The 22,742-nt window shown below is 37.9% G+C and overlaps 1 protein-coding gene across 1 annotated transcript in view; it reads left to right on the forward strand.

Annotated features, from left to right (window-relative positions):
- col7a1 (collagen, type VII, alpha 1) overlaps positions 1 to 22,742 on the forward strand; it is a 70,018-nt gene that overhangs the window by 25,041 nt on the left and 22,235 nt on the right. The window contains exons 26-77 of the mRNA XM_081379845.1: positions 1,337 to 1,473; positions 1,676 to 1,802; positions 2,091 to 2,234; positions 2,356 to 2,531; positions 2,728 to 2,757; positions 2,874 to 2,900; positions 3,018 to 3,062; positions 3,201 to 3,302; positions 3,401 to 3,463; positions 3,712 to 3,747; positions 3,832 to 3,885; positions 3,966 to 4,037; positions 4,146 to 4,259; positions 4,662 to 4,688; positions 5,397 to 5,450; positions 5,602 to 5,673; positions 5,863 to 5,922; positions 6,007 to 6,042; positions 6,149 to 6,193; positions 6,404 to 6,439; positions 6,560 to 6,604; positions 6,697 to 6,732; positions 6,864 to 6,899; positions 7,002 to 7,037; positions 7,220 to 7,291; positions 8,872 to 8,931; positions 11,168 to 11,203; positions 11,306 to 11,386; positions 11,833 to 11,868; positions 11,955 to 11,999; positions 12,088 to 12,159; positions 14,115 to 14,159; positions 14,252 to 14,287; positions 14,381 to 14,422; positions 14,507 to 14,587; positions 14,666 to 14,701; positions 14,994 to 15,029; positions 17,229 to 17,309; positions 17,394 to 17,429; positions 17,570 to 17,641; positions 17,755 to 17,799; positions 18,568 to 18,603; positions 18,688 to 18,723; positions 19,423 to 19,527; positions 19,652 to 19,717; positions 19,942 to 19,977; positions 20,212 to 20,247; positions 20,349 to 20,387; positions 20,472 to 20,507; positions 20,599 to 20,709; positions 20,948 to 21,157; positions 21,278 to 21,313. Of these exons, the coding sequence (XP_081235971.1) occupies positions 1,337 to 1,473; positions 1,676 to 1,802; positions 2,091 to 2,234; positions 2,356 to 2,531; positions 2,728 to 2,757; positions 2,874 to 2,900; positions 3,018 to 3,062; positions 3,201 to 3,302; positions 3,401 to 3,463; positions 3,712 to 3,747; positions 3,832 to 3,885; positions 3,966 to 4,037; positions 4,146 to 4,259; positions 4,662 to 4,688; positions 5,397 to 5,450; positions 5,602 to 5,673; positions 5,863 to 5,922; positions 6,007 to 6,042; positions 6,149 to 6,193; positions 6,404 to 6,439; positions 6,560 to 6,604; positions 6,697 to 6,732; positions 6,864 to 6,899; positions 7,002 to 7,037; positions 7,220 to 7,291; positions 8,872 to 8,931; positions 11,168 to 11,203; positions 11,306 to 11,386; positions 11,833 to 11,868; positions 11,955 to 11,999; positions 12,088 to 12,159; positions 14,115 to 14,159; positions 14,252 to 14,287; positions 14,381 to 14,422; positions 14,507 to 14,587; positions 14,666 to 14,701; positions 14,994 to 15,029; positions 17,229 to 17,309; positions 17,394 to 17,429; positions 17,570 to 17,641; positions 17,755 to 17,799; positions 18,568 to 18,603; positions 18,688 to 18,723; positions 19,423 to 19,527; positions 19,652 to 19,717; positions 19,942 to 19,977; positions 20,212 to 20,247; positions 20,349 to 20,387; positions 20,472 to 20,507; positions 20,599 to 20,709; positions 20,948 to 21,157; positions 21,278 to 21,313 (3,269 nt within the window). The remainder of the gene's footprint in view (positions 1 to 1,336; positions 1,474 to 1,675; positions 1,803 to 2,090; positions 2,235 to 2,355; positions 2,532 to 2,727; positions 2,758 to 2,873; positions 2,901 to 3,017; positions 3,063 to 3,200; positions 3,303 to 3,400; positions 3,464 to 3,711; positions 3,748 to 3,831; positions 3,886 to 3,965; positions 4,038 to 4,145; positions 4,260 to 4,661; positions 4,689 to 5,396; positions 5,451 to 5,601; positions 5,674 to 5,862; positions 5,923 to 6,006; positions 6,043 to 6,148; positions 6,194 to 6,403; positions 6,440 to 6,559; positions 6,605 to 6,696; positions 6,733 to 6,863; positions 6,900 to 7,001; positions 7,038 to 7,219; positions 7,292 to 8,871; positions 8,932 to 11,167; positions 11,204 to 11,305; positions 11,387 to 11,832; positions 11,869 to 11,954; positions 12,000 to 12,087; positions 12,160 to 14,114; positions 14,160 to 14,251; positions 14,288 to 14,380; positions 14,423 to 14,506; positions 14,588 to 14,665; positions 14,702 to 14,993; positions 15,030 to 17,228; positions 17,310 to 17,393; positions 17,430 to 17,569; positions 17,642 to 17,754; positions 17,800 to 18,567; positions 18,604 to 18,687; positions 18,724 to 19,422; positions 19,528 to 19,651; positions 19,718 to 19,941; positions 19,978 to 20,211; positions 20,248 to 20,348; positions 20,388 to 20,471; positions 20,508 to 20,598; positions 20,710 to 20,947; positions 21,158 to 21,277; positions 21,314 to 22,742) is intronic.

Here is a 22,742-nt window from a genome sequence, read left to right on the forward strand (position 1 = left end):
CTATCAAATCATGTAAATAGCAGATCTGCCATGGCGCGAGCGCAACTGGCATTTAAAGGGAATGGGAGATGAGACTCTGATTGGTTTAACGCACGTAAATCCCAAAACACACCCATTACTCATTAAGAGAATAGGGACAACCCCATAGACCATGCGTTAAACTAGCAAAAGTGGATTCAGACACGCACGTTAGACCATGCGCTTAGATCGTTAAAATAGGGGCCTTAATAAGGATTAGTCTTTTTTTAATTTATAATTTATGCAGTGCAGACTGTTGATTAACTTAATATTCCTACCTGTTAGACAGGAAGGGTACAGGTAAATATGACATTTATTATGGGCTTATGTGAGGATTGTTTGAAGTTCACTTAAATTAAAAGTTGTTTTATTTTTTTAAGCCTAATAAATGTTAAAAATGTATAGCTTTCAATTACACTGTAATGTTGATTGGCTATAATGAATGTTTAAAATGTTAAATTGGGAGGGGGGGCAGCATCAGGGATACTGACCTTCATTCATAAAAAGATGCCATAAAACTAGTATACTATCTTTATGTTTTTTCTAAATTAATTTGGAGATTAACTGTGAAATTATTACATTATAAAATATATAAACTAAATATAAACCTATAAAAACGTAAGTGTTGTTAATTGCAAATTTTTTTAATCGATTGACAGCACTAAATAAAACATACTATATTATTGGTATTTTAACAAATGTAAGTACTTATTTCAGTATTTATATGCATTTGTGTTCAGTATGAGCAATATATTTAATTTACCATTATTTTTTACTCTAAAATAAGTAACAATGATGTTTATAGAAAATACAGGTCTGACTCCACTCTTTCAGTAAAACCTTTGTGGGTTTATTTCATACAGTACTCTCTTGACTTTGAAGTTGAGGCAAATTATAGCTTGCAGTGTGATTACAGTGAACAACATGCCATTATACTAGTCAGTCACAGGGACATGTTTCGCTCACTACATACTCTCACTACTAGCAGTTTTTTCAAAGTTACAGAGACCGACAAATGGTCATAGTGCTTGATGTCATGTTGTACTTTAACACACTATCAATGTGCAATGAATGTAGTCATCATTTATACAGAAAAACACACATAGCTGTGTGCTTATATTAGCTTAATTTTTAGCATAGCTTTATTTTTACAAGCCAAGATTTCATGGCTGTGTAGCTGGGTAACAAATGTTTCTAGTTGTTCTGCAAACAGCAGTGATGATTTAATGGACTACATGAATTGCAACATTGTTCTATTGACTGTATTGTTCTTCAACTGTATTCATAGCTTAATATGTTTAATGCATCCATGTTTTAGTGTGTGTTGGAGGCCGTTTGGATGTAGTCTTCCTTGTTCCTGCGTCTCGTGATCGCTCGGGTCTGGGAGCACGTGTGTTGTCTATGTTGGCTAGTTCTGCTAGATCCTTCACCTCCATCGGTCCCAGAGACTCTCAGGTGCGTTTCTTTCTATCTTTTTATACTAGGTACTATGTACTATACTATGTACTGTAGTCATGATATTCACTTATATATATATATATATATATAAATATATATATATATATATGTAAATTGAGAGTACCCTCTTCTGACAGAGTGAATGAAGCATTGAGCAGGCCAGTGTTAATGAAGTGCTTGTAATACCTGTTTGCTCCAGATGGGGGTAGTGATGTACAGTGAAGATCCAAAAGTGCGCTTCCTCCTCAATCGTCATAGCAACAGTGAGAGCCTTCTGCGGGATATTTTGTCCATCCCATTCAATGACAGACCAGGAAATAATATAGGTTAGTTTGTATGTTTTAATTTTTAATTAACATTTTTAAACTTTGTGGCTATCCTTTTTTAATGTTGGTGTACCAGGAGTAAGTATGTGAATGTCCAGGTCATGTTATATATGTAAATTTTTTCCACCTTAATGAGAGCATTGAAGGGGGTTTTAACTGTGACAAAACATAACACCAAAGTTTAGTTTAATTTCAAAATATATATTTTTTTCATCAGAATCTAAATTATATATATGGTATCATTATGTTGAACGTGAGTGTACTGATATTTTCTGATTTTATGTGCAGGCCGGGCAATGACATACGCGCGTCAGTTTTTGCTGAGCACGGCAGCAGGTCGGAGGTCTGGCGTTCCTGGGGTGGTTGTTATTATCGCTGATGAGAAGTCAACCGATGATCTTAGCAAACCTGCTGCCACTGTTAGAGCTGATGGTAAGCCATACAAAATCAGACCCAACATATTCAATTTACAAAAACACACAGCAAACCATCCCGGCTGCTCTGTCCCATGTTCATATGAGTGAGTTAGCGCTGTGATAATTCTGTCCCTCAGGTGTGACAGTGTTGGCGGTAGGAATTGGACGGGCAGACCCTACAGAGCTCCGTTTGGCAGTGACTGATGGCAGCACTCAGAATCTGATCTTTGCTCAAGACACAAATCAGCTCTATGGTCTCCACCCCGACCTGGCAGACCTCCTCTGTGGCCTTGCACGGGGGACCGGTGGCACGGTCAGATACAATCCATCCGTCTAAGCTGTCATTAATGTCGTATCATCATTTTTTTATTATGACGCTTGCTTGGCCTGTCAAGCCTGCGAGAGTCATGATACAGCAGAAGGTTTCAAACCTCTCTTATAGTGTCTATTGATGAGAAAAGAAGACCTGGAACAAAAATGACTCACTTTGATTTGTTGTCTCCTTTTAGACAGGGCCTTGTACAGTAGAGTGCCCCAGGGTAAATACATTGAAAATACACAAACATCCAAACATAATTACATAAAAGCTGCATATACACTTAAGCAAGTTTTGGTTTTGTACCACAAAAGATGTTTACTTATGTCTTTGTTGCAGGGTGCTAAAGGGGAACAGGGTCAGAAGGTAATTGTGGTGTCTTTCTTTTTGTTTTTGCACATAAACACTGCAAGTTGACTTGTTGGCCTTTATTTTTACTGTAGTTTTCTTGTGAATACATTATGTCTTTTTGTGTGTATACAGGGTGAAAGAGGCAGAGATGGAGTAGATGGAAGGAAAGGCGAGCCTGTAAGTTCATCTACATGCACATTTAGCTATGTTTGTTCATCTACACAATGGAATGCATTAATTCTTGCTTAGAAACAATTTGTTTCTACATGCTGGAGTAAATGTCAGTCTAATTCTTTGTGTTTGTTTTTTAAATAGGGCCGTGATGGTTTATCGGGTCGTGAGGGCCCCAGAGGACCAGAGGGGCCACCAGGTCAACCAGGCAGTGGTCTGGGAGTGAGAGGAGAGAAAGGCGAGAGAGTAAGTGGCACTTAATTATGCATACACACATACGCGCACAGATCACACATGTTGTTGTACTCTCACCCTCTCTATTTGTTTCTTTCCATCTTTTTCAGGGTTTTCCAGGATTGGACGGCAGTCCAGGTGTTCCAGGTCGTTCTGGTGCAGTTGGACTACCAGTAAGAATGAAACATGAACAATGTAATTAAGTGGTGCTGTTAAAACAGGTATTTATGGAAATATGTACTGTACATCTAAATGCATAACATGAATGGTAATAATCAGGGCTAGATGCATAATAAAACCTCTTAATCTCTTAATTATTTAAATCCCCTTTAAAACAGTGCCACTTAAAATATTAAAGCTAAACAAATTCTCACTAACTGATTTCTAACGTAAGTTCATTGTGTGATGACATTCTGTTTAGGGCAGTCAGGGATTACCAGGTGTTAGAGGAGACCCTGTGAGTACTCATTAACACACTACATATATAGACAAAAAACATACACAAACTCTTACAAAATGTTTTATCTGTTTTGTTTTACAGGGAGACCCAGGTCTTGTGGGGCCTCAGGGATTGAAGGGAGAGAAAGGTGAAAGGGTAAGATATTGAAATTAAAATGAATCTCTCACTGCTCTACTCTACCCCTTTATTTAGCAGGATTTTACTGTTTACTACAGGGGGAATCTGGATCTGCTGTTGGAGGAGGTTTACCAGGCCGTAAAGGGGAGCCAGGAATCCCAGGGATCCCTGTAAGAAACACAAGAAAATCACTCACACCTGCACAGTGACAAAAAAGCAGAATGTATGAGCACTCAAAAACATTACATTACCCGTTCTATGTCTCTCTGTCTTTTTAGGGCACTCCTGGTCGTCCAGGTGTGGTTGGGGCAAAAGGAGAGGCAGGTCCACAAGGTCTGTCTGGACAGGATGGTCGCCCTGGGTTGCCAGGCTCTCCTGGGCTTCCTATTAAGGTCAGAATCCTTTGCCTTTTCTGTTTAAAGTGTCTCTCAATGTGCAGTATGGCTCCTCTTCACCACCCCAGATATAACAGAAGGCTTGATGATTGAACTCATGGCTCGATTGGACTCCTGTTGTGTCAAAAGTGATAATACCTTTCAGTTTTATGGGCGTCACCATCTTTGATATTTCTTTGGACACTGTGTTGCTCATAAGAGAATACGGGGTTGGCTCCTGTTGCACGTTTATACAGATAGTATTCGAGATGCTACTGGAAGTTGCTATGTAAACGGGACATTTTGAGACTTGCACCTGTAATTAAATGTAATTCATTATTTTCACTGTTTGAAGTTTCAGATATGCCTTCAGCTAATCATGTCCTGTCTGTTTTTGTGTTTCATTTCATTTTCCTGCAGGGTGACAAAGGCAGCCCTGGAGAGAGGGTGAGTCGATATAAATTCTTATGATAAAATTCCTTCTCAAAAAAGATGAGAAAACAATTGACAGTATAACAATAATACAGAACAAATATTATGATATAAGACAGGTTTACAGGTTTCAAATATTATGAAATAAGGTTTACACAATGGTGTGTAAACCACTATATTTCTAGAGTTACACTGTCCAAAAGCGACAAAGCATGTTTAGGCTTATTCAATAATGTAATGTTAAATCATTTTTCTGACAATCAATTAATTTATACATTACCACATGAAGCATGTTTTTAGTCTATTTTTCAGTGTATGTTATACATACAGAAATATTATTGAGAAATATTATTGTATTTATTGCATGTATTCCATATATTAGGAACATGGTATTTCATATGCCTTTAACACACAATCTATGTAAACATCAGATGGAACAAGAATTTACATTAGTTAAAAAAATGTTTTGCATAATTTCAGAAGTCCACCACACTCCACTGATAGAAATGAAATTAATTTTACGATGCATTTCTAGTGAATTTGAATGCAATAATAATTATTTTATATGTGGAGAAGCAGTGTCCTATGTTGTTTTAGGGATTCAACAAGGATAAAGTAATCTAATCACTGTGAGAACTCTATGATGGCATACTTACATCTGTTATGACAATTAGGCACATTTCTTGAACATAAATGTTTTGATCTGTTTATTCTGATTAATAGGGTCCTCCCGGAGTGGGCAGTGGGGTAGCTGCCAAAGGAGATGCCGGTGAACCCGTGAGTGTTTTCATTATTCATGACAAAGTGGCAGTGTAAATGGATGTTGACGTATGTATGTGTGACCGCTGCTGTAAATTGGTTGTGTGGACTACAATGTGTGTTTTTGAGTTTTTATTGCATGCACTTAATGGTATTTGTGTGTTTTTAGGGAAGTCCTGGACCATCTGGTCCACAGGGCCCACGAGGACTGACTGGACAAAAAGGAGTTAAAGGAGAAACTGTATGTTTTTGTCTGACACACACACACACACACACACACACACACACACACACACACACACACACACACATATATATATATACTTTGTTTGTAAGCAATTTTATTTGTGTGGGTTTTTGTAAAATGTCTGGTTTTCTTGTCTATGAATGCATTTCCTTAACCTGGCCTGTGTGTGTGATGGTGTTGCAGGGTGAGAGTGTTGAGGGTAAACCAGGCCCCCAAGGAGACACCGGAGACCCTGGTGATCGGGTATGAAAATCTTTCACTAATATGTTTCATGCTCACTCTAACATTCATTCTTATTCTTCTTTTATTCTTGTTATTTTGTTTCAGGGTCCCCGGGGACCTCCAGGTGAAAGCGGAAGTAAGGTAAAGAAACAAATTCAGTCCATGACTTTATTGTGACTTGTGTCATCAAACTTTCTAAATGCATAATCTATGAATCAGTTGATTTTGTTTTTGATTGTTCCTTCAGGGTGACCGAGGACAGACTGGAGCTCCTGGTTCAGATGGACCCAAGGTGAGTATGTGTCTACACATGATCTGAAACATCTCTCTATCAATGTATCCAGATTTGTATTCATTATGCTCTTTAGTGTTCTTCAGGCTTGTTTTGAATGTTATGTGTGCTAAATCGTTTAATTCACCTTTAACAAAGATAGTACAACAATTTAAATTAGTGAGATTTCATTTTGATATCATTCTTTGTATCATTTTGATATTTTTTTAGGGTGACCGAGGCCTTTCAGGTCCAGCAGGAGAAAAGGTGTGCCCTTAAAGCTACATAAGATAGATATAGATATAGCATAGATATATATTTTTTTTATATACAGATAGCTGTGAGTAATACTGTACTTCTTTGTATCTGTTTTTGTTTGTATGTTAGGGAGATAAAGGTTCAGCAGGCCCACCTGGACCTCAAGGACTGAGGGTGAGTGGCTGCACTAACTTTGATAAGTCACAAGCCATGTGAAAATGCATGAGTGTACATGCATGTTGTAAATAATTTATATGTGCCCTCAGGGTTTGCCAGGGAGCAATGGCCTTCCTGGAGAGAAGGTAAGTAAAGATGTCAACAAACAGCATTAATCATGCATTATATATATATATATATATATATATACATATATATATGTATGTATATGTATATATACGTATACATGAATTTATGTGTCTCTGTTTGCTATAAGGGCACCGAAGGTGCAAAAGGGGAACCAGGAAGCAGTGTAAGATCAGACTTTTCATGTTTTAAAATGTATATGAATGTTTCATGCATTTGTAATTGTCGTCTTGATGGTGACGGTCTTCACTGTGGCTTTTTTTTTTAGCAGGGTCCAGGTTCATTTGGGAGAAAAGGAGAGCGGGTATGACTTTTGAGAACAATGCAGAGACTTTGTCTGTGTCAGATAACAGTATTTCCATTTTATTCTTAAGTCTAAATCTTTTTTTATACTGACATTTAGATGGTACAAAACCAGCAAAATCAGATTTTTAATGCCAAAGCTCCATTCAAAACTTCAACTATTTTAACTATTTCTTCTTTTAGGGTGAAAGGGGCTTTGCAGGTCCTGATGGTGCTAAAGGTGATAAAGGAGATGCAGGACAAAAAGGGGAAAGGGTGAGTTTTGTGAATGAATGAAGGTGTTCATCTGGGAAACCGCCTGCTCTTATGAGATGGTGAGGAATTACACTTACAGTTGTGGTCAAAATGATTGGCACCCCTGATAAATATGATCAAAGATGGCTGTAAAAATAAATCTGCATTGTTTATCCTTTTGGTCTTTTATTAAAAAATTGTGCAAAAATCATTGAAGTAAAAAAATGTAAAGTGGGGGATAAATCACATTATGAAATAAATGTATTTCTCCAAAACATGTTGGCCACAATTATTAGCACCCCTAGAATTTTTTTATGAGTAAAATATCTCTGAAGTATATTCCCATTCATATTTACATTTTTTAGAAGACCAGGGTGAGTAGGAACATGAAATTGTCTAGCTATGACTTGTTTCACAGGAGTTTAAATATGAGGAAACACAAAGGCCAAATTCCCTAAATCATCCATCACAATGAGTAAAACCAAAGAATATAGTTCTGACTCTCCAATGATCACAGATGGAGAATTGCAGAGATTAGTTGAGTCTTAGGGTCAGAAAGCTTTTAAAAAAATTCAAACAACCCATACATCACCACATGTTGGTTGGGAGGGTTTCAAGAAAAATCTGCCTCGCTCATCCAAGAACAAACTCCAACATATTCAGTTGTCAGACACGACTGGAACTTCAAAAGGGACAGGATTCTGTGGTCAGATGAAACAAACAAAAAAAGCTTTTTGGCAGCAAGACCCAGATGGGTTTAAACCAAACGGATAAAAAGTACCCCATATCCACGGTTAGATATACTATAATGCTGGATCTTTAATGTTACCAGGAGATCCTGGACATTAGCAAATAGCAACAGATTAAAAATCTAAACCTGACAGCCTCTGCTAGAAATCTTATAATGGCCAGTGGTTGGATCTTCCATCAGGACAACGATCCAAAACAAACATCAAAATCAACACAAAAATGTGTCATTGTGTACAAAATGAAGTTTCTGCCATGGCCTACCCAGTTCCCTGAACAGAGCCCTATAGAAAATGACTGGGCTGAACTGAAGAGAAGAAGCACCAACATGGAACTGGGAATCTGAAGGACCTGGAGAGATTCATTTTGGAGGAATGTTCTCTGATCTCTTGTCAGGTGTTCTCCAAACTCATCAGGCATTATAGGAGAAAACTGTCCAGAGCTGTCTTGGCAAAAGGAGGTTACAAGAAGTATTTAATGAAAGGGTGCCAATAATTGTGGCCAAAGTGTTTTGGAGAAAACCATTTATTTCATAATGTGATTTTTTTTTCCCACTTTCAATTATTTTACTTCAATGAAAGGTTAAATGTTTGTGAAATTTTGGAATGAAAGAACAAAAGGATAAACAATGCAGATTTATTTTTCACAGCCATCTTTGATCATATTTACCAGGGCTGCCAATAATTCTGACCACAACTGTATGTTGACATTGAGTTTGTTTATGGTGATCACACAGACTTGTGAAATAAGCTCTTATTATTCTTATTATTCAGAAATGGATTCATAAGATTAATTTCAAGGTGCAACTGAAATTGTGAAACTGCATTATTGAACCTTTCTAATCTGTCCCACAGGGTGCCCCTGGAGCAGGAGAGCCCGGCCAACCCGGACCTAAAGGGGACCAAGGCGATCGGGTAAGTTTGTCTTCATGACTTTCACAGGGAGGAAATGTTCACACCGATATATAAACTTGTGACAATACCGGTATTACCTAGAACACCTGGGGTGGTGTGGTAGGGGTTTGAATTAGAATGCGTGCTCACTTTTCACATTCGCTTACAAATTAGACAGGGTTTCCGCGGGGTCTTAAAAAGTCTAAAATTCTGAACTTTAAATTTAAGGCCTTAAAAAGTCTTAAAACCGGCCAGATTTTCATCCTAGGTCTTAAATTTCATTTAGTCAGGTCTTAAAAAGTGTTTACCCTCGTTCATTTCCAGAAACGCTGGCCGCAGAAAGTTATTACAAAGTAGCAAAAAAGTATCGAGTTGTAGCCTACAAAGCGGAGCTCTAGCAGGGGTCTCCAACACGTCGCTCGCGTGCTACCAGTCGCTCGTGGCTTGATATGAGCTAGCTCGCCAGAGGCCGTTCACATATCGCGTCTTTTGCGCGCTCAAGTTTGTTCAAATGTAGGCACGCGGCAAGCACGCTCATAATTGAAGCGACGCGCTCATTTTTTTTACCAGACGCAACGAGATGAAAAAAATCTCAACTTTTCAGAATGCCGCAAACGCATCGCAGGTCATGTGACAGGAACCAACCAATCACCACTTTCCAATATTTAAAGGCTGAAATATGAGGTTTATCTTTGTATAAAACCTTTTTTGTCAAAACTTTATTTGGACTTGTACATGTTAGTAGATAACATGTTGCAAGACACTCTTTTAAAATCTGGCCATCATTTTTAATGGTATTTTAATGTTCACGTAAACAAAAAGTGCATATTGATGCTAATCAATTTGTTATTTGCTGTTTTTCGACATAAAACTTGTTGAATTGACTTCATTCTGTAGTATTAGTACTTTTTGAACAGGATTCTGTGATAACCGTGATAATTTTGGTCACTTTAATCATCTCATCATTTCCTCTCTAGTTATGATCAATTATGATCAACTAAAATCAACAGTTATTGTGTTTTTACAGTTTAATATGCAAAAGTACAATTTTCTATAAAAAAAATCTAAAAAAAAACCACACACATCAGATAATCCTAGATAGATAGAAAGATATATAGATAGATACTTTAATGATCCCGAGGTAACTATCTATCTAACTTGGATAATGCGTCGTGTAGGTCTTAAATTTCAATCTTTATGGTCTTAAAATGACTTAAAAAGGTCTTAAATTTGACTTACTGAAACCTGCAGAAACCCTGTTAGAGATCAAGTGTACTCTGTGTATATAGGCCTATAATTTGAGGCCATCAAGGAGCCGCTATCAGTATGCGGGGTATCAAAATCGCTTTTGAATGCATGCTCGCTTTTTACTTCGCTTTCAAAATTCATGATCACATGTATTCAGGATCTTTTCCGCACCGAATCATTTGCCACCGTCTTGTCAGTCATCTCTCCTTACTCTCTTCACGTGATAAGTGAAATCTGACTCCTGCTGCACTGTGCTGCTACTCTGCAGCTCGTTCTGTATGGAGCAGATGCTTTCAGTTTGTAACTGTAGTGTCCGTTGTCCAACTGAACAAAATGTTTTTTATTTCTATAAAAAAGCAAAACAACAGTGTGGGCAGTGCCGTAATGGGCAAGTAATGTAATCGGTGTACGACTGAACATCGTGTAACACCGGTAACACTGACTACTGCAGCAAGCCTACACTAGATTTGCATTTGCAGATGAAAATACCAGAGCATGGAAAGCAGTAAAAGTATAGCAGTAAAGCTTTGGTTTCAGGGCTTTTGTTCTGTGGAAATGAAATGCCGAATCAACTGCTGTAGTAGTAGTCATAACATTCAACATAGTCTAGTTATCTAATAAACATGACATTATATATTACAAGAATTGTTGGGTACTTGACGAATTGCTTTTGTTCCTCTTTAGTCACTTTGGATAGAATTGTCTGCTAATTGCATAAATGTAAAAATCTAAATGTCACTTCTTGTTTTTTGTCTTTTGTGCATGAAAATCAACACAAAGTGACTCCATATTTGCAGTGGAAGAAGACTAATCACATTTCATCATGCAAATAAATGCATGAAAGAAAAACAATTGCAACTGAATAATAACATTACGAATGTCGAACTGTATAGTTCTGTAACTGTATTTAAATAGATCAGTTTAAAGAAACCAGAAATAGATAGCACATCTACATTTCCCCATCCTATCAATAAGAAAGAAAGATTATTCTTTTTATTTATCTATTCAGGGTCTCATTGGATTGTCTGGAAAACCTGGTGCGAAGGTAAAGTGGGCCCTTAAACTGTCTCTCTCATTCCAGTGACTCCGCATTAGCCTGAATAAGTTGTCATATATTGCTCGCCCTCTTTTCTCTGTGTGACTCTAGGGCAATCAAGGTGACTCAGGGGAGAGAGGGGAGGCAGGCAATCCTGGTTCACAGGGGCCCATGGGCCCCAGAGGGAAAGATGTGAGAGTCTACACACTTTTATACATGAACACAGGCCTAAATGCTGCTTCTAACAACTTCATCTGCAAATAATAGTCATTAACCAACATTTTTTGGGGGTTTAAGTGTGTCTGTCATATTAGGTCTTTCTGAAAGTTACTACTTTTACCATCTCTCTCTGACTATTCTGTTTTTAACATTTAACTCTTTCTTGTTTTTCTTCTAACAACTTTCTTTCTCAGAGAAGTAACAAGTAGTCAAGGTAATAGGTGTCTTCAGATGTTACTCCACACTCAATTAAAGATACTGTATGTGCGCCTGTAGCCTCAGAAATATAGTATTGTATCGTTATTTATGAAGGTGTAATTATTTTTAGTGAATAAGATTTTGTAAACTGTTCTTGTAACAGTGCATACATACAATTTCATTATTTCATTAAGTCTAATCTCTTGGGGTTTTTTTTATAGGGACTAAAAGGAGACAAAGGAGAGGATGGTATTCCAGTACGTTTTCCCTATTTCTTTTCTCTATTTATGAGTATGTTTGTGTTTTTTGTATGTAATATTGCTCTGTTTCTCTTGTCTTTCAGGGAGAATCAGGGTTGCCAGGTAAACCAGGGGAGAGAGGTCTAAGAGTGAGTATGCAGATTTGTTATGTGATGCTACGAATCATTGTAACTTATATTCCAGCCACATCCTAACAGTGTTCCTTTAATATTTAAGGGAATAACGGGTCAATTAGGTCAACCTGGGCCAAAAGGAGACACGGGTGATCCGGGGGAAGATGGACGAAATGTAAGACATATGGCTGCCTAAATGTATTACATCAGAATTAAGGCTTGGTCATGCTGAACTAAATATTTGCAAACTTTCTTTTTGAACCAGAATTATTTATACTCAGTCTGGATTTTATTCCTGAATGAAAGACAATTGCACATGCATTCACAAAAATGAAAATTCTGTCATCATTTACTCACCCTCAAGTTGTTCCAAACCTGTATGAATTTCTTTCTTCTGCTGAACACAGAAGAAGATATTTTGAAGAATGTCAGTAACAAAACAGTTGTTGGACCCCATTGACTTTCATAGTATGGAAAAAAGTACTGTGGAAGTCAATGGGGTCCCATAAAATGTTTGGTTAAAGACATTCTTCAAAATATCATCTTTTGTGTTCAGCTGTGTGTATCTTGATCAAGCGACACTGTTACTACACAGCGCTAAGAGGTCCAGTAAAGAAAGCATTTGAATTCGCCACAGAAGTAATAACATCGCTGCAAGATCTAGTGAGAAGCATTCAAATTTCTCTGTTATTAACCGTAGATCTCTATTAGATCAAACAGCGCTGGAGTGGAAACCAGGAGAAACATTGTGCCATGAATGAACTAATTATAGGCTTTAAGTCCACAGATCAGCAACATTCACCATGGATTTACTGTAGTAACACTAACTGTAACCATGAAAGTTTGGCAGGATTAGTAAAATGCTTTTAAGTACGTCACACATCTTTTTCCAGCTCTTCAAAATTCAAATATTATCATATTTAAATGTTATTTTTAATGTGATGACCAAAACATTATTTGTTTATCCTTCAAAGATTACCCCCATTTATAAAACTAAAAGTTTTTATTTAAAAATAATTTTTTAAATAAATTTCTCTGGCATTTCTTTCTTTTTGCTGTATCGAAAATGCACCAAACCGTGACACCACTGTGTCCTATCAAACCAAACCGAGAAATTTGTGAACCATTACACCCCTACTTACAACAGATGTTGATCTTCCTCAAAGTTTGCCTTGATTGTTCTACGTTTACACTTTTACATTGCACACATTTTGTAACATTTTCAAGAACAAGTTCAAGAGTTTCTTTAACACTTACTTTTTTATCTTAAAGGTGGTATCAGCGATTTCAGGCCCAAACATAAATGATCACATTCATCTAATATTTCGCTAGCTGCACGCCCCATAAGCATGCTGTCAAAAAAACGCGTCTCTCTAGGTAGCCTAGGCTCTGAGATCTGCACACAAAAACAGCTGTTTTCAGTCTGTTTGGCCAAACAATCAAAACCCAAACAAATAGTGTTCCAACCAATCACCGACAGGGGCGGGTGTTGTGAGGTTTTCGCGTGCAGCCGTCATAGGCAGCCGTGCACGAGCGCAAAACCTCACAACACCCGCCCCTGTCGATGATTGGTTGGAACACTATTTATTTTGGTTTTGAGTGATGTTGATACCAACTGTTTTTGTGTGCAGATCTCAGAGCCTAGGCTACCTAGAGAGACGCGTTTTTTTGACAGCATGCTTATGGGGCGTGCAGCTAGCGAAATATTAGATGAATGTGATCATTTATGTTTGGGCCTGAAATCGCTGATACCACCTTTAATATAAGACAAAAAGAAGATAGTTTTGTTTACATTTTATTTTGTTTTTGACTGCTAAAACTAATACAGTTTGTTGTTTGCCTTAATAATGTGGATAAATAAAAAAACAGTGGTTTAAATTCAAACTTTTCTACTTAAAAAAAAAAAGGTTATAAAAATGTTAATCATTATCGATATACCGAACGATATGAAACATTATATTGTGATAAATTAGTTGGCTATATTGCACAGCCCTAACCATACAGGTAAAAACATCAACCTAGCCTCCAAATAAAACAACAACAGATCTCTACTGCGATATATTTAGCACTGTTGGGTCAGATTATTGGTTTCTTTGTCTGGTCATGTGATCAGAGTTTTGTTTTGCGCAGGGTACCCCAGGCCCCAACGGACCAAGAGGCCCAAAGGGCGAGCAGGTGAAAGATTAAAAACTTGTATCACAAATGGTTGGACCATCACACAAACAATTAAATTGTCATCTAACTATCTTCATTATGGGTAATTATAGGGAATACAAGGTCCCCCTGGGCCGCCTGGAGATTTGGTATGTTTTTATTATCATTATCTCTTTTTAACCCCCTCCCCTTTTATATTAGTAGTTGTTTTTGAAATCTTTTGAATTTGTTTATTCTGTTAGACAACTGGAGAGAAACAGCTGAAAGGTGACAGAGGAGAAAAGGTACAGTAAAATGTTCATAGTCTCTTAATTTTGTCTATCACACATATTCTGATTTTGTCATTGTGATACTCGTTCCAACACCAGGGAGAGGCAGGTGACCCAGGGGAGCATGGGGCTAAAGGTCAAAAGGGTGAAGGAGGAGCTTCAGGCCCTGCAGGACCAAGCGTAAGTCAGCATGGAGATCAAACAGTATGTGTTATTGTGAGTAATAGGATTTGTATCTGAAACTGTTTGTTTTATTAGGGTTCTGAGGGGCAGCGTGGTCTACCAGGAGCCAGAGTAAGTACCTCTCTTTTGTGCTTTTGTGCCTTCTAGCCATTTGCACATTTCTTTAATCTGTTTGTGTCTCTATGTCCATGTACATACTGACTGTAAATATAGTGATATACTCACAGTAGAGCTTAGGGCAGTGACAATGCATTTTACAACTGGTTTCTTTCTAAATATTCAGATAACTGAATTGTCATTAAATCTATAGAACCTCACTTTATTAATTTTCACTTTATTAAGTAATTTGTCATTACTTTTGATAGCAGTCTTTAATATCTCATTCTACTTTCTGTTTCTCAAGGGTGACCCAGGTGATAGGGGCAGTCCAGGAGACAAGGTAAGGGTTTTCTCTGTTTACTGTGGGACGTCATGCTGTCTTTAGTTTTCTGGCTACTGTGTCCAGGCTGTAGATTTCCAGAGGAATAAAGCGTTTGACTCTCCTGTCCCAAAACAACACCAAACACATTAACATGACCTCAAGAAATTAAATAAAAAACATATTTTGCACAAAACATTATTTTATTTTGAAATCATGTGTGTATGATTAACAGGTCCTGACATACCTGACAGGAAGTAGTAATAGCCTTGTGGTTTAAGATCTCTGAATCTTAAAGCAAATGCTGCAGGTTCAGTTTTATACATGGGACACCTCACAGGTCCATTTAAATTTTGATTCAGGGAATCATGATGTGATTACAAAACAGTATTTGATGCATCAATTTTTCAGCTGTGCCTTTCAGCCGCAAATCATTTTAGATAAATCATGCAGTAGACCTAGTGGTTCGCTTTTCAACATGCGTGGAAGTTATGGGTTGCTTAAGGGTTCTATGTTTGGATTTGACAGGCGTGAATAGGCTGTTGTTTCTTTAGCTCCAGTTGGACACAAAATATGATTTTTATGTCATGTTCGTGAAAAATGTCAAAAGAGTTTAGCAAATATTTTACAACCCTTGCCTGTAGTGTTTTACAGTTCGCCTATTTTAATGAAAAACTAAAATTAAGTAAATAAAAAATTGTTCAGTAAAAGTATTAAAATGCATCTGGGAATGATTTCTTTCCCCAGCCCTAATTACTAAAATCATTATCTGGCTTAATCACTGCTGAGCAAAGCATTTATCCAAAAGTTGCTAATAAATGGAACAGAGCTAACAATCTTTGTATTTGTATATGATATACTCTACCATACCGTAAGTTTGGGGTCGGTAAGATTTTTGAAATGTTTTTGGAAAAAAAACCACCAAGGCTGCATTTATTTGATCAAAAATGCAATAAAATGTTTTACAATTTAAAATAAATTATATATTTACATATACAGTATACATTTTGTATACGGATATGCCGTGCCGAACCAAGCTCAATTGGAAATGAACTGGAACCGTTTCTTACCGCTATTATAACTGTTCTGGCTGACGGTGGAGAAGCGGCTAATATAAAAGTTTTTAATGTCACTTTGATCAGAATGCGTCATTGCTGAATAAAAGTATTAAAAAAGTCACTTTTGTACCAAGTACCAAGTTTCACGTAACCTGCAATGGATTTTATTTATAGATGGATAAATTAAATGTAAGTTAATTTGATTTTAAATGGATTGTAATGTCTGATCACTTTCCTCTATTACCATTATGGTCTTAAGTTCTGTCTGTTCAAGACATTGAACACATTGCTTCATCTTGCGCTGCAATTTTTTTGCTGTCAATTACTTTTGGAATGAAGCGTCTAATAAGACGCTTTCTTAAATATTTCTTCAAAGGCAGGTGTAAGCGCCTTTGCAAAATCATTCTATTTTAGAGTACAGCAATGACAATATTTTGAAAGTAAGTGCCATACAGTGGATGACAGCTGAAAAATGGCTGAAATGGTAACGCTGGCTGCACTAATCATCAGTGTAAAGTATAAATATAACTGCTTAGTCATGGATCTCTCTATTCTGCAGCAGCTGTGACACACTTCATTATGTCAGGTTTTACCTCTTGGGGTTTTAAATAGCAGGTCTCGCTATAGCGCTGCAATTATTAGTTTTTGGCTGTCTGCAAGACAAGTAATCTTTGTTTACTATTTGTGCTACAGAATTGAAACAAGGTTTGTTTCGCAGTGGGAGGAAATGAGAAAACAAGATTTTACTGATGTCTCGAGAAATATTGTAAACCATGTTGCAGCTTTCTGTTTCCTCTCAGAGAGACAGTTGTGTCTGACCCTTGTGACGTATACTTGTGTACCAGTACTCATCTACAGTAATTTATCCTTTTGATCTCTGTTCCTTTCATAATCATTGTGTAGGTTTTTAGGCGGGGCATCATTGATTATTACATTAAGCTGATGATTGCTGCGTTTGGCATGTGTTTGGTGTTGTTAATGACAAAGACTGGATCTATCAGTCAACCCATTTTCATTATTATTCATTCAAGTTGGTGACAACCCAATGCTGGTTTGAAAATTTGATTTTGACAGTGATGTTGAGTGTTTGTATGCATGGATAATATGTGTGTGTCACAGCTAATTTTGATTGTTTCACGCACATGTGCGTATGCATGTGCAGGGAGAAAGAGGAGTGGCTGGATTGGATGGACGACCCGGTCAGGATGGGAAACCTGGTCTTCCTGGAACTCCTGGATTACGGGTCAGATCACTTCATGATCAGCCTTGCATCAGCCTAATATTCAAAGAATCCTCAATCAGTTCCTAATTGTTTTTGGTTTTGTAGGGTGACCCAGGAAAACAAGGGGATCCTGGACGAGATGTGAGTACTTCTTTTCCTCCCTATGTCAAATCTGTTTGTTTTGTATCATGATGTTGCCACTATTTGGCTACAAATCAGTCCACTTTTCAGTCAGAAACTTTTGATGCTGGATAAATAAACATTAAATTGTTGTGTCCTAGGGATTGTCGGGACTAAGAGGGCCTCAGGGGCCTTCAGGACCACCTGGTCCCCCAGGAACTGATGGCACACCTGTGAGTAATATCATGGCTTAATTTGTGTAGGGAAAATCATTTACCCATACAAATTCCCACACCGGCGCATAAGTCCGTTATCACGTCAAAATAATGTTTTGTTTTATTTCAAGGGTAAAGCAGGGGAGGATGGGAAACCAGGACTGCCTGGAAAAGCTGTAAGTGAAGCTGTAATCTGAGAACCCAACATCTATTCAAAAACCTTTGAATCTACTGTACATGCAATATATGCATGTACCATATTCTCACAAGCCCCTTAATGTTGATATTTTCAACAACCCTATTGTAATATGAGTAGAATGTATGAATTTCCAAGCTGGCACTTCCTGAGTTTATTTTTTAATTTTATTTTTTAATCAAGTCAGCTCAATCTAGAATGCAGTAAGCAAACACTTGTTCCACTTTAGTAACCACACCTTGTCCTCCATAAATGAGACAATTAAACCATCCTGCTGATTATAAATCACCCTCTTAGCAGCCTAATGAGCATTCAGTGGGAGGTAACTCACCCTAATATATGCTTTATAGTCAAAATATGTAAGGAATTTCAGTCAGCCGTGTACTAATGTTCAGTTAACCTGACTCAGATAGATTGCGCCACTGGAGCTGGGTTCACGCAAAACCCGCTTGTCCTGCAGTTTCTTCTGATTTACTGATCACAGCCCTGAACCAGCTGTGGTAATTGCGGGAGCTATATTGGGCAGGATGGCACCCGTCATATATCTGTAATACATGGCTGCGTGTCGCACGAAGCGTTTAGAAGAGAAATTACTGCTTGAATGAGCTGCACAAAATTACAAGAGTTCTCATACCAAAACAGGAAGAGCTGATTACAGGAAGTCTTGATTACAGAAATTATGAAAACGCGCCTCGCACTCATCCAGATGTCTGTGTTTAGTGCCTCGTTTTCTATCAAACTTTTTTAGGGCGAGGACGGTGTGCCAGGAGAGGATGGTCGAAAGGTAATAAAACATCTATTGTATGACTACATTGTAATTTTTGATAATTAGCCTCACTGATTAAATCTGGTTATGCTTCCTTCGCAGGGAGACAAAGGAGAGCAGGGGGCTGCTGGAAGAGACGTGAGTCTCTTGTGCTTATCTTCCTGATCATCCTGTTCTCACTCTCTTCCTGCCTTTCACAACACAACACAACACAACACAAGACAAGTCCATCACAGCTTATCATACTCGGCACTACATAACACTTTCAAAATGTACATTCTGACTTTTCCTACACCTATGTTATGAAAAAGGTTATTATTACCATTTGTGGATCTCATTCTCTATGTGGCATCAAAGTGTCGCCTGATAATGTTTCATTTTGTACTCTGCTATCTCTAAGCCTGTACCTGCTGTTTTCGTCCTGTGACCACATTTCACTTTAAATGTACTCAGATTTTGTTGCTTTATGTTATTCAGTCCATGCCATTATGTCTCTCTGCCCTTTTTACTCGCTTTTTGTTTTTTATCTGTCTCGCACAGCTAATTTTCCCATCAGCCCAAATCAGATTTGTTGTTAAATGGATGTTTTCAATCATAGAAACACACTCGCAAACATATACACACACTCTCACACATATTTTAAATGCGTGGATGCTCTCCTTCCTGTGCTTGATGCTGAGTGCAGTCAGTAATTATGAGTCAGCAGCCTTATGGGAGAAACTCTTCACTGATGAGTTTATTTGATGTGCAAATTTATGCCCATTAATTAAGGAATTAATTTGGATCATGGTTATTTCTCTCATCTTCTCTCTCTCTCTGTTGCTCACTCTTCCTCAGGGTCGAGATGGGATAAAAGGTGATCAGGGCATCGCAGGACTTATTGGCCCGCAAGGTCCCATTGGACCCCCTGGAGTTCCTGGAAACGTCGGACCACCAGGACCTGTGCGTTTGTGTTTGGCAAATGTTTGAATATAAATCGAATACTCTGCTACTCTATTAATCCCACAATAATTATCAAAATGTATGCAAAGGGCTGTATATCTCTATCCTTCTCTATTTCTTCCAGGTGGTCTATGTTAAAGGGGAGTCGGCAATCCCTATTCCAGGGCCCCAGGGCCCTCCAGGAGCCTCTGTAAGTAACCTCTACCACTGCTGGTTCTTAAGTTGTTTTTAGAGACTTAGTATTTTTGCACTTGAGAAAAAAGCACCACTTATATTTCTTCTAAAACTGTGAAAATCTTGTTTAGTAATTTATTATAGCCCAAATACATATATTGCATTGAAGTTTGAATTACCAGCAATATGCAGCTATGTATCCTGTCTTACATACTGTATGTATTGTTTTCTATCAATCAGGGAGTACCTGGAGTTCCAGGAGCTGCTGGAGCAAGAGTAAGTTTATACGTGTGTGTGTGTGTGTGTGTGTGTGTGTGTGTGTGTGTGTGTGTGTGTGTGTGTGTGTGTGTGTGTGTGTGTGTGTGTGTGTGTGTGTGTGTGTGTGTGTGTGTGTGTGTGTGTGTGTGTGTGTGTGTGTGTGTGTGTGTGTGTGTGTGTGTGTAAGAGAGTGTGTTGTGTTTTATTTTTTTATTATTTTATTATTAAGTTGTCATAATGTGACCTTTGTAGGGGGAAAGAGGTCTACCAGGCTTGAAAGGAGATGTGGTGAGTGTATTTTTACGCATGTGTATTCACTGCTCTCAGAGCTGACATAAGGCAGTTCTCAGCATAACTGACTGTAATAATTCAACTCTTCTGACTGACAGGGTGATCCAGGAGAGGATGGCAAACCAGGAACTGTAGCAGTAAGGAAAACACTCATGTACGCAGAGTCACACATGCATGGCTAGCAAGATGACTAATGTTATTTTCCCCCGGTTTTGTCACAGGATGTGAAGAGAGCGTTCTCAGAATTTGGCATTGAGGTACTTAGAAATTTATCAACAAGATTGACATGTTTGTATGTAGATGTACATGTCACTCTCTCCTATCATTTTCATAAAATTTCCATTTTAGGTCAGAGATCTAAAACTATTAATTGAAGACCGAAACAATATAGTATCAAAGACTGAGGGAAAGAGGGGCGATAAAGGAGATGTCGGACCTAGAGGCCCTGCAGGAGCAGATGTGAGTTAAAATCGTGGATACATTATGTGACAGAGTGGTGTCTGGTATTTTAACAGTTGGAGTAGCGTGTTACAGGACCTTATCCAATGAAGAGCATGCTAAAACTCTATTGGTGCTCTCCATGGTGCTGAAACTGAGTTCTGGTTTGAAAACATCCTGCAACTCTCCATATTTCTCCAGTGTCCTCTCCTCTTCTTTTTTAAACCTTGTTCTCTCTTCTTTGCATACTGGCTTTCAGGGTGCACGAGGTCTTCCAGGTGAGCGAGGTGTGAAAGGAGAGCATGGTGAGAAAGGGCCGCCTGGCCCACAGGGTCCTCCAGGCAGGGCAATTGGAGAGAGAGGCCCAGAGGGTCCACCAGGACAGGCAGGTGAACCCGGAAAGCCAGGAATACCAGGAGTACCAGGACGAGCCGGTGAACTTGGAGAAGCTGGCAGACCTGGGGACAAGGTAAGAGAAGAGATTTTTCTACAAGATTTTGTTACTTGTAGAGGATAAAGAGCTGATTAAAGAAGACACTTGATATAAAGTTATTGTAGAAATGAGATTATGAGTTTGTCTTTGTTGCAGGGAGAGAAAGGGGACAAAGGGGACAGAGGGCCAGGTGTAAGTACCATTGCTATCATTTATGCATTCAATTTAATGAAATTAAATGAACTTTGTTCAAGAAAATGCACCAGCAATATATATATATATATATATTATATATATATATACCTATATATATATATATATATTGCAGGCACATTTTCTTGAACAAATATATATTTTACCAGCCATGAGTGTCTTGCAATTTTTGCTTGTATTAGATGCTTGGTGTATGTTCAATATAGTGCTGTCAAATCAATTAATTGATTTTTTAATATTATTTTTTCTACATAATATATATGTGTGTATATATTATTATACAGTATTTACATGTTATATTTATGTGTGTGTGTGTGTGTGTGTGTGTGTGTGTGTGTGTGTGTGTGTGTGTGTGTGTGTGTGTGTGTGTGTGTGTGTGTGTGTGTGTGTGTGTGTGTGTGTGTTTGTGTGTGTTTGTGTGTGTGTTTGTTTGTGTGTGTGTGTGTGTGTGTGTGTGTGTGTGTGTGTGTGTGTGTGTGTGTGTGTGTGTGTGTGTGTGTGTGTGTGTGTGTGTGTGTGTGTGTGTGTGCCCTTGTTTATATACATTGTGGGGACCAAATGTCCCCATAAGAATAGTAAAACCTGAGATCACCTACATTGTGGGGACCAGCCAGCGGTCCCCACTTTTCAAAAGGCTTATAAATCACACAGGATGAGTTGTTTTGAGAAAGTAAAAATGCAGAATGTTTCCTGTGATGGGTAGGTTTAGGGGTAGGGTTAGTGTAAGGGGACAGAATATACAGTTTGTATGGTATAAAAACCATTACGTCTATGGAGAGTCCCCACAAAGATAGTGAACCAGACGTGTGTGTGTGTGTGTGTGTGTGTGTGTCTGTATATATATATATATATATATATATATATATATATATATATATATATATATATATATATATATACTGTATATATATAAATGTGTGTGTGTAAATACAGTATATACACACAGACATATTTAATATATATAAATATATATAATAGTATATATATACACACACACAGGGCTTGACATTAACTTTTTTGCTCACTAGCCAATGTGGCTAGTGGTTTTCCAAAGTTACTAGCCACACAGCATTTTTACTAGCCACATTTTTGTTGTTGTGAAATTACCTGATAAAAGTTGACTATGGCGTGCTAAAATGTACTTGAACTAGATTTACAACCCTTTTAAATGTAAAACCACTGTATACACCCAAATCAAGACTACATAAATATATAACAATACAGGTCATTATCATTAGCTCTGATAAGGTTGTGTGTAAAGCTCCTTTTTAAAATAAAACCATGTATTATGTATTATGTCGCCACATTGCTCCACCGGCAAACGACATAACTCCAGCAGGTTCTTTGTTGTCTGTCACTAGCGACAATATTCATTAGGGCTGTCAAAATTGCTCAAAAATGACCTTCG

This window comes from Scardinius erythrophthalmus (genome assembly GCF_964197995.2).
Source record: "Scardinius erythrophthalmus genome assembly, chromosome: 12".
Lineage (NCBI taxonomy): Eukaryota > Metazoa > Chordata > Actinopteri > Cypriniformes > Leuciscidae > Scardinius > Scardinius erythrophthalmus.